General features: G+C 35.7%; 2 protein-coding genes across 2 annotated transcripts; both read right to left on the bottom strand.

Annotated features, from left to right (window-relative positions):
* Nucleotides 1–1973: 1973 nt before the first annotated feature.
* LOC131630509 (uncharacterized) lies at nucleotides 1974–2576 on the bottom strand. Its single transcript, XM_058901290.1, has 2 exons — nucleotides 2476–2576; nucleotides 1974–2376 (listed from the first exon to the last, which is right to left on the bottom strand). The coding sequence occupies exons 1-2, from the start codon at nucleotides 2569–2571 to the stop codon at nucleotides 2134–2136; spliced, it is 339 nt and encodes a 112-aa protein (XP_058757273.1). The 5' UTR covers nucleotides 2572–2576; the 3' UTR covers nucleotides 1974–2133.
* Nucleotides 2577–3470: 894 nt separating this feature from the next.
* On the bottom strand, nucleotides 3471–6008 carry LOC131630490 (protein FAR1-RELATED SEQUENCE 5-like). Its single transcript, XM_058901265.1, has 3 exons — nucleotides 3771–6008; nucleotides 3604–3684; nucleotides 3471–3530 (listed from the first exon to the last, which is right to left on the bottom strand). The coding sequence occupies exons 1-3, from the start codon at nucleotides 6006–6008 to the stop codon at nucleotides 3471–3473; spliced, it is 2379 nt and encodes a 792-aa protein (XP_058757248.1).
* Between the last annotated feature and the right edge of the window lie 3893 nt (nucleotides 6009–9901).

Genomic DNA, 9901 nt, shown 5'->3' with positions numbered 1-9901 from the left:
TTGTAGGAGTAATAAACATAGTAAGGTGTCGGGAATAGTGAAGGGAAAGGGTGTAGCTGGCGAGGGGGTTTCCCGACAACGCTGTGTGCAAGAGGTTACCAGTTCTACGATCAACGACAGGCTCTCCGTCGAGGTGGAAGTGTGTAATCTTCGAGCAAAATACAGACTTGATCCACTAAAGGAACCTGCCAAGGAGCTCATTCAAAGTGCTCCAGTCAGTACTGGTGTCGATTCAAGAAAAAGCTACCATGCATCTGTTTACAGAGCCTCTCTCCAAAATGCTGCATCCAGGAGGTAACTCTGAAGTGTGTTTTATGAATATGAACATGTATTTTACCATAAAAACCTGTATGATTAGGGAGCAAGTATGATACTAACGTTTCTTTACTTGATTGGACCATGTGTAGGAGTAATAAACATAGTAAGGTGTCGGGAAAAGCGAAGGGAAAGGGTGTAGCTGGCGAGGGGGTTTCCGGACAACGTTGTGTGCAAGAGGTTACCAGTTCTACGATCAACGACAAGCTCTCCGTGGAGAAAGGAAAGAATAAACTTTGGCAGAGCGAAGATAGGTTAATTCGTCCGACCCAAGGTGTGGTGATCGATGAGGGCATGGAAGGCAAACGCAAGAGAGGAGGTCATCGCGAAGTTGATGCCGGAGGTAACGGGAAACTAAAGGGTAAGGCAATAGGTTCTTCGGAAGCCCCCGATGCTCAAAGCGTCGACTATGAATTCACAAGTATATCATCCGACAGCAATAGGTAAATCTATTTTGAACGTATATTATATTGAAATAAGTTGCTTCGATGTTGAGTTGGAAGTTTCTAAACAGGCTTTATATGATGTTTTGGCTTTGGTACAGGGTGTACACTACGATCATTGTGAATCAGGATGAAGAGTATTGGGTTAGAGAAGTGTTTGATGCAAAGAAGATGCGCAAGAATGTGATGGTATGTCTTGTTTTTATTTGATTTCCTATAACAGCAGAAGTCAGTTGTTTATTTTAAAGAATCTGACATTCTGTGAAAACCTTTGCAGCAATTTCCAGCAAATGTGATTGATAGTTGCCTTCTCCGCCAAATTTCAAACATTGTTTTACTTGACTGTGATAAGGGTGAACCATACTACTGTGAGATAAAGAAGAGGGAAGAGAAGAAGGAGACATATCTGTGTGGGGCGTGGTTTGATTACGTAAGGAAAGCTGATTTGAAGGTCGGTGACAAACTCCATTTTGTCATCCGATACCCACCGGTGGAGGAAATATTGGTATATGTTGAGCGTAGGGCTGCAACCCCATAGGGGCACCGAGGAGGATCATAGTTGCAATGGTTTTTTTGAAAGTTACTATTTGTAATATTATAATTTTATATTGTAAACAATTATGGAAGTTTATTAAGTTTTATTTATAATGTTCCAGATACAATGTTAGTTGTGATGTGAAGTGAAGTATATTGGGTATTTTGTATGTGTTTGTTAAGTTTTAATGTAAGTGATTGTTATTGCTGGGAAATTTTATGGTTGACCCCAGTTTATTAAGATTGGGCCCTTTTTGTGGTTGTATTAATCATAGCACATTCTGTTGTTTATCTGCATGATTTATATACTTTTTATATCAAAAAGTATTTGTACGGAGTAAGGATCCATGCAAAAACCCATGCAATGCTCAAAATTCAGGGGGTGCAAAAATGAAAAAGCATGAATATGCAAAGTATTTTCCGGATTAAGGTTTCTGTTACTAATGACCTAATTTATGGTTGTTGTTGTTCACGTTTCTGTTCCTAATGACCTAATTTATGGTTGTTGTTGTTGTTTATGCTTTTGTTACTAATGCCTTGATTTATCAGAAAACAAATTATTCATTTATAGAAAAAAGAAACTTCTCATCTGAAATATTTGTAGTGAGTAAACTGCTAACTGAATGATGCAAAATGCTAAGATTTAATTTAATATTATACACAAGAGATACAATACTTCATTACACTGCAAACGTACATAATGAAACTCAACATTTGATTCATTTCAACACCAAAACAGACAACATCAAAACAAACTACATACCAACTACTTAACAAAACATCAAAGAAAATTACTTTCCATCTTCAACCAAGTTTAATTATACGCCTAAAATTATTCGTATTACATCATAAAACGAACAAACATTCTTGTAGGAGGATCTGCCACAGTGCACTCAAGAACATCACCAGCCCTCAGACGAGTTGCTTTAACATACTCATACCAACCTAAGCAAAGATATCTCTCCCCTGGCCTCCTACCAGTCTTCAACACACATGGGTAAACAGCATCGGTATGAACATCGACAATGTCTATCTCAGTTTGCAACGGCAATAACCAATTGGCAGCAACATTAGATGGAAAGTGCTGCATTTTATATATGTTTCATAGCACAAAATCATTATCAATACATGCATATCTAACATACCAACATGTCGATTAAAATAACCGGTCCAGATTACTTACGAAAACATTCTTTCCTCTTACACAAGCAGCAGTGACACGATAATTGAATGAAATGCCATTTTCTTCAACCACGGGATCACCGAAATTTTCATCCATCTCTTCTTCACCTTTATCACTTTCAATGTCACTGAGATCGACATTCTGTTCAACCTCATCGTAAACGTAATTACCTAAATACTCAGCCCATTGTTCATCCATCCTTCAAAAAGATAAACATGCAACTATTAAAATTACAAAGCAAACAATGAAATTATACGTAAACGCAAATATGTAAGCAAATGATAAACATAATTACGTATCACTTGAAGTCACTGAGTGGGATTCACCACTGGACATTTCTCAAGAGCAAGAACACTTAACAATTCACTTTTATAACAAGATTTTTTTCCTTATGTTATTTTTTCCTCTCTTGGTGGTACTACTACTATATATATTGGAAAAATTATATAGGTATAGTTACACCTAACCTAAACCTCATTCAATGGCATTAACTTTAGGTGAAAAAAAATATTAATGCATGATGGTAATATAACCACTACTGCACTCATAGAATTAGGTGACTGACAGTAGAACATATAAACTGTATCAGTGTTGATTTGACTCCACTGAACTTACAAACTATATGCTATGACACAAAAAACCTATATAGATGCATGTATTCTAACCTAAACCTTGTCATACCACTAAAAATCACCTCCAAAGTCATGCCTGGTCAAATTACAGCTACTTATTTGCTCGTTCAAGTACCACCATTGTTCATCAGTCGTTGTGGCCTACCGAAACACGAACCCGAATTTTCCGCAATTGTCGTTGGATATAGTGGGATTAACGGTTGTACATGCATTGGATGCAACATCGGTTGTACCGCTGGCAACACGGGTTGCAATCCATACATTGCAGGCATGGGTATGCTTGTGCTTCCAACTTCCGCACGAGAAGTCGCTGTCACATTCGCGCCACGAGAGTTCGGTGGTTCTGTACATTTATTTTGCACACTACTTCCACCAATGCGACCTCTTTTTCCATTCTTGTTCTGTTTTAACAAACAAATTATTCTTGTGATACAAATAATAACACGTTATAATTAATACAGCATATCAGAGCTTGTATTAAAAAAAAACATAATACCTTCACAACCTGGCTGAATGAATCAGTTACTGGCCGCGACGTCATACCAACATTTTGTTCAGATGGCGCGTTTTCCGCAACCTGCAAATTATACAACAGAAACTACTATGTTTATCAAAAGAGCAACAGATTGACTCAAACGAACAGAATATAGCTTTCGAAATTACCGAACAACTCCTTGCATTATGAGTTCTACTGTTGCATTTAGAACATCGCCTAATAGATTTTATGTCATTCTTTCTTTTCTTTGGAGCACCTTTGCTATTCACAATATTTGGATCACCTACAACTGAGTTCGATGCCAAAATAGGATCGTCCGTACTGCAATACTTTTTGTGTAACTTCAGAATGTCACCCATTATTTCCCCATAAACACCTTCCCTTTTTGAAGCTTCATTGCAAAAGGCAGTAAATGCAGAACAATATGCACCAAACCGAGCTAGCTCAATCATTTTAGAATCATCAGAACCATTACAATTCATGTTCAAGTACTGAATTTTTGCATCCTTCGTCCATCTCGACAAAATCAAACCGGTGGGAATGAGACTAACATGTTCTTCCTTCATGACACCAAACATATGAGAACATGGAATCCCATGAGAATCCCATAACCTACACTCACATTGAAGTGTTTCACCATCATACACAACCTCTACGTCATAGTTATCACAACAATATTTTGTAAATCGATAAGTCTTAAATCCGTTGCGAATTAACTTTTCCTTAACAATCAATGATCCAGCCTTCACTATTTCATCTCTGACTTCCTTGAAAATCTCCATAGTATAAACATTCGCAGCATGGCTCTCAAGGGCACGCAGTTGAGTAGTCATCACAGGTTCTGAAAACTTTGATTTATAATCGGCAATCAGTTCATTGTTTCTATAAGATCTCATAGCCTGATCAAAATTGTGCATAAATTCAAAAATGCAGCCTTTCTTCCTGACATAACTCTTGATGACTGCATTGACGGCTTCACATTGAGACGTAGTTCTTATACGTCCAAAAAACTTCTCACGTAGATATGCAGTTGCCCATAGTGACCTGTTCTCGTACGTTTTTGCAACCCAAGGATTTCCTTCAAGTCCGTTTTCTTTAATTATTTTTGACCAAAACTCTTCAAATTGATCCTTTGTAAAATTAGAGTACATGGCTTTTTGAAAATCTTTCAAAAATGCCGAGTTCTTTACATTCTCAGACGCATTCTTGTTCAAATGCCAAGCGCATAAACGATGTGTCGCATCCGGAAACACCTGTTTTATAGATTCCCTCATCGCCCCATCTCCGTCTGTTACAACTGCTGCTGGGTATCTATTTTCCATGCACTCTAAAAAACACTCCAACAACCACTTATACGTCTCTGTCGTTTCATCTGACACCAACGCAGCACCAAAAATAACTGTCTGAGAGTGGTGGTTACACCCTGAAAATATAACCAATGGGTAGTTGTATTTGTTCTTCTTGTAAGTCGTGTCGAACGCAATCACATCGCCAAAACAAAAATAGTCAGATCTACTGCTTCCATCAGCCCAAAAAAGAGACTTCATTCGTCCATCCATGTCTACGGCATATTTACCATATAACATGGGATCAGTAGATGACTTCACAGTTAGATAATTTATAGCAGCGGCAACGTCACCATCTTTAATATTAGCACGCATTTTACTATCAAAATAATTGTACAGATCCTTCTTTGTAAACCCAACACGATCGTGTCCACCCTTCTGAGCAACCATGTACCCCATTATATGACAAGTTCTAATTCCATTTGACTGTAGACCGTCAATTTGAGCTCTATCTGCTGCAGTAATCTCACGATAAATGGGGTGTAAGTGGACAAACCTAGATGGTGTTAATTCATGGTTGTGAGCCTCTTCAAAACATGTCACTACATAAATATCCTTCTGGGGGTTGTAATGCACACGAAGCCTAGCGGGACAATTAGTGCGGGTCGTAGGTCTGTGTTCTCTTTTTCTATCAAGCCTCCTTAAGTGTTTTGTATCTCTTAGACCGTGTTTATTGCATACAAACTGCCTCATTATAATTGTTTGTCCATCCTCAGTCGATCTTGTCCTAACATCACTTTTCCTAATGGCAAACCCTTTACATTTAGCATACTTGAAATAAAACACATTAGCTTCATCAACTGTACCGAATTCCATAGCACGAATTTCATCAGCAGTAAGGGCATTAATTTTCACTGTTCTATCACCTACAACTGCATCAAATTCAACAAATTTTTCACCGTGACTATCACCATCGCCATCGCCATCACCATCACTTGAACCTTGGTACGCACTGGACACCGAATTACTGTCATCCCGACCATTGTCGGATTCAGAATCAGATGTACCACTGTCACGGCATCGATAGTCGTACGAATCATAATGGTCGGTGTTTTTCATGGTAAACCTGAATTAACACATTTGTTAACACACCAAAAATCAACATAAATCACAGTACCTAATTTCCTATTCAAATCAAAGATACTTAACATAATTGAAATTTCCAAATCATCAAATAGGAAACCCATGTACAGAAAACAATTTCAAGCATCAATCACAATTCCTTATTACGTTATTAAATCAATCGACCTGATTCAAAGGTACCCACCAAAATTAAAATTTCGTAATCATCAAATATAAATCCCATGTAAATAAAACAAATTCAATCATAAACCCTAATTCCCAATCCTAAACCCTAATTCCCAATTTGAAATCAGTAAATCTTAACTATTCAAACAAATATAACAACCATTTTATCATTTACATTTGCAGCAGCGTGCTCAATACGAACCTGTGAATGGGACGCTTACTGTTGTGTTGAGTTTGCAGTGTTTGGAAAAAATGCCAAGATGAGACGATAACTGTTGCGTTGAGTTTGTAGTTGGGAAAAAATGCCAAGATGAGATGATGGATGAAGAATTTTTATTTTCAATTTCTGTTCACGATGATGAAGTGAGGGAGATGGAGATGAGTTGATTAATTTGTTGAGTTGATTAATTTGTTGAGTTGATTAATTTGTTTTAATTTAATTGATTTTGTTTATAAAAATATTACATTTTAAAAACAATATTAATATGTTAGGGACTAAGTTGCAATATATAAACTATAAAATTACCACAGTAAGTGTCAATAAGGTCATTTAATGCTTCAGTCCACTGTGGCACTATTAGGGCTTAGGGCTTAATTCTGATTGGTCAGACAGTGACTTCACCACTGAAGTCAAACGGGCGAATGCACCGTAGAATTTCCCTTAAACTATATGTACTTTTTTACTTATATTTTGTAAAATCATGTGTAGTGTGGATAAATTGTTTATACACAAATATTAATGGTTTTTCTTTTTCGTCCTAAAATATGTCACGTCTGTTTTAAATAAATTTTTTGTTCATTTCAAAGGAAATCACTCTAAAACTCACAAGAGGTGGATCATCCACTAATAAAGAACCCATAAAAAATTTATATGCTTAAATTAATTAATTAGTTAATTATAGGTTCAACAAGTTTTATTCTGACTAATTCTCAAAACTACCCATGTGTTATATGTAGGAGTGACAAACGAGTAAGTTTGTTCTGATTAAGTCCGCCTTACAAAAGTCTGTAAAAAAAGCGGGCTTAAAGTCTTCGTCCACTCCAAAAAAGCGGGTAAAATGGGCTATTTTACCACCACTAGATATATGTGTTGGTTAGGTGCTTTTCAATTTTTCCTTGTTTTTCTTATTATGACAAAGGAACAAAGTATATTTTAAAGAGTATACTCTCTATATCTATTAGGGGGAGTGAACACTCTAATATTTCTTTTTCATCTTAACTTTTCTGCTTTTGCCATCTCCCTAAGAGATCCATTGTCATTATAAAGCTGAGAGAAAATAAAGATAAAAAACAGGCATGGCCTGTCGGGTATGTCCGGTTTGCATGCATATTTATGTGGGTCAAGTTAACATTTTAAGCCCAAATACTCTACTATGTCTGCTCCACACCATTTTTTTACTGAAAGATTCAAATGGGGCGGAATTGCTAGTTTTCCACCCCTAAAAGTTTAATGTAAGTAGGTTGTGAGATTATCCTAATGGAAAATCTCTGTGATTATGAAAATCTCAATGGTCAATCCTTCACTACAAAAAAAAAAACGCTCAGTAGTGACGTGAATATTACGCCACAAACAAAAAAAACACTTCACAAATCAATATTTGCGACGTGATCATTTACGTCGCAGGAGGCAATGTGACAACTTTTAGTGACGTGATTTTCACTTCACCATTTAGTGAAGTAAAAAGCATGTCGCAACATTTGGACCAGAGATTAATGCATATTCAGTCAGAGCAGGCGTAGCAGTGTTTGGTCAGAAAAAGCATCTTCATTAGTGACGTGATTTACATGCCACTACCTAGTGATATGAAAATCACGTCACTAAATTTTCCTAGGAGTAAATGAAAAGCGCATTGATATGTGTAAAGTTGCAACGTGATTTTCATGTCACTACTTAGTGACATGGAAATCACGTCACTAATATTTTTGTTTTGCAAAAACCAAATATATATATATATATATATATATATATATATATATATATATATATATATATATATAATTAAATTAATAAACTAAATATATAAAAATTAATAAAATTAATTAATAAAATTTATAAATTAATTCAATAAACTAAATATACTAAAATATAAAAATTAAGAAATTAAAATTATAAATCTAATATTACTAAATGTAATTATAATTTAATTAATAGTTTACACAAATTCAAAATCAAAAGTAACAACAAAATAAAAACTAAATTAAATCAACAATCAGTCCGGGTCGGAAAACTCATCATCATTTAGATTTTCCTGATCAGTCGGCGCAGAACCCCCCATATTTTGGTTTCCACCAAAGGATTGCATAAATTGTCGCATTTGCGCCTCCATATCCGATTGTCTTTTCGCCATGACCTCCATTTATCACTGATGATCATTCTGCATTGCCATCATTTGGGCCTCCATTTGGGCTTTTAGTGCCGCTTCACGTTCCGCTGCCTCACGCCTCACCTCATTTACCGCCAATTGTCTTACGGTTTCTCTCTGTTCATCTGTTAAAGTTACAGGACGTGAACCTCCTTCCCCGTCGATAACTCTTTGATATAGAGTTCTATCATCAGGTCTCAAGGTGTCTGCCAAATTTCCACCACCAAAAAAACACCTGTTAGGCCCCTTGCCGCCAATGACTTTAGTCCAAAGATAAAAATCTACATCCAGATGAAGCGGCTCTCCCGGTTTTGGAGTATATTGAGGATTAATATTCAGAAATTGTACAAGCAATGCCTGATAATCATCCTACACATACAAAAAAAAGTTAAATATAATTTAATTGCCACATGAATTTCACGCCACAAATTAATTGCCACATGATTTTCACGCCACAACATCTCACATGCCACATGAAAATTATAACACCCCAATTCGACCTGTTAGAATTAATTAATAAATCAGAATAATAAAACTTCATCAACAAATTAAGGAATCACATATTCATGGTTTTTACTTTGCAATATTTTTTGCATCATCAAGTTAATATTCATTCGGATATACCGATCATATCATCAATCATCACATAAGCATATATATATATATATATATATATATATATATATATATATATATATATATGCACACGACAGATGACACATTATCGTTTATGCCATACATAAGCATTTACATCAGTTCAGAATCGGCACTTTTATCACCAATTTAATTCATATATATCAACACTTTATCGGCACTTCACAATCGCCACAAAATACATTACAATTCATCGCTTAAAGAAATACCGATAGCTTAAAAAAATAATACCGATAGGTTAACTAAATATAATACCCAACTTAACCAAATAATACCGATAGCTTAACCAAATATAATACGGATAGCTTAACCAAATATAATACCCAACTTAACCAAATAATATCGATAGCTTAACCAAATATAATACCCAACTTAACCAAATAATACCGATAGCTTAAAAAAATAATACCGATAGCTTAACCAAATATAATACCCAACTTAAATAACTTACCATAGCCTTTTGTGTACGATCGTCAACAAAAGCTCCTGTTTTCTTTTTCCGAGTCCTCGCAACCAGCTCGGTCATAAGTGGTGGTCTATTTAATTCCTTAGTATAAATAACAAAATAAACTATAATTAATAATATCAATTATTAATTGAAATTATAACTTTAAGAAGTGGTAATAATTATTACCAGGCGTCGAACATGCTCAGCAGTGCTTATACTTCCAACAGCATTAAGGCAAC

The sequence above is a fragment of the Vicia villosa genome, unplaced genomic scaffold (assembly GCF_029867415.1).
Source record: "Vicia villosa cultivar HV-30 ecotype Madison, WI unplaced genomic scaffold, Vvil1.0 ctg.000685F_1_1, whole genome shotgun sequence".
NCBI lineage: Eukaryota > Viridiplantae > Streptophyta > Magnoliopsida > Fabales > Fabaceae > Vicia > Vicia villosa.
This window is presented reverse-complemented; position numbering and strand designations above follow the sequence as displayed.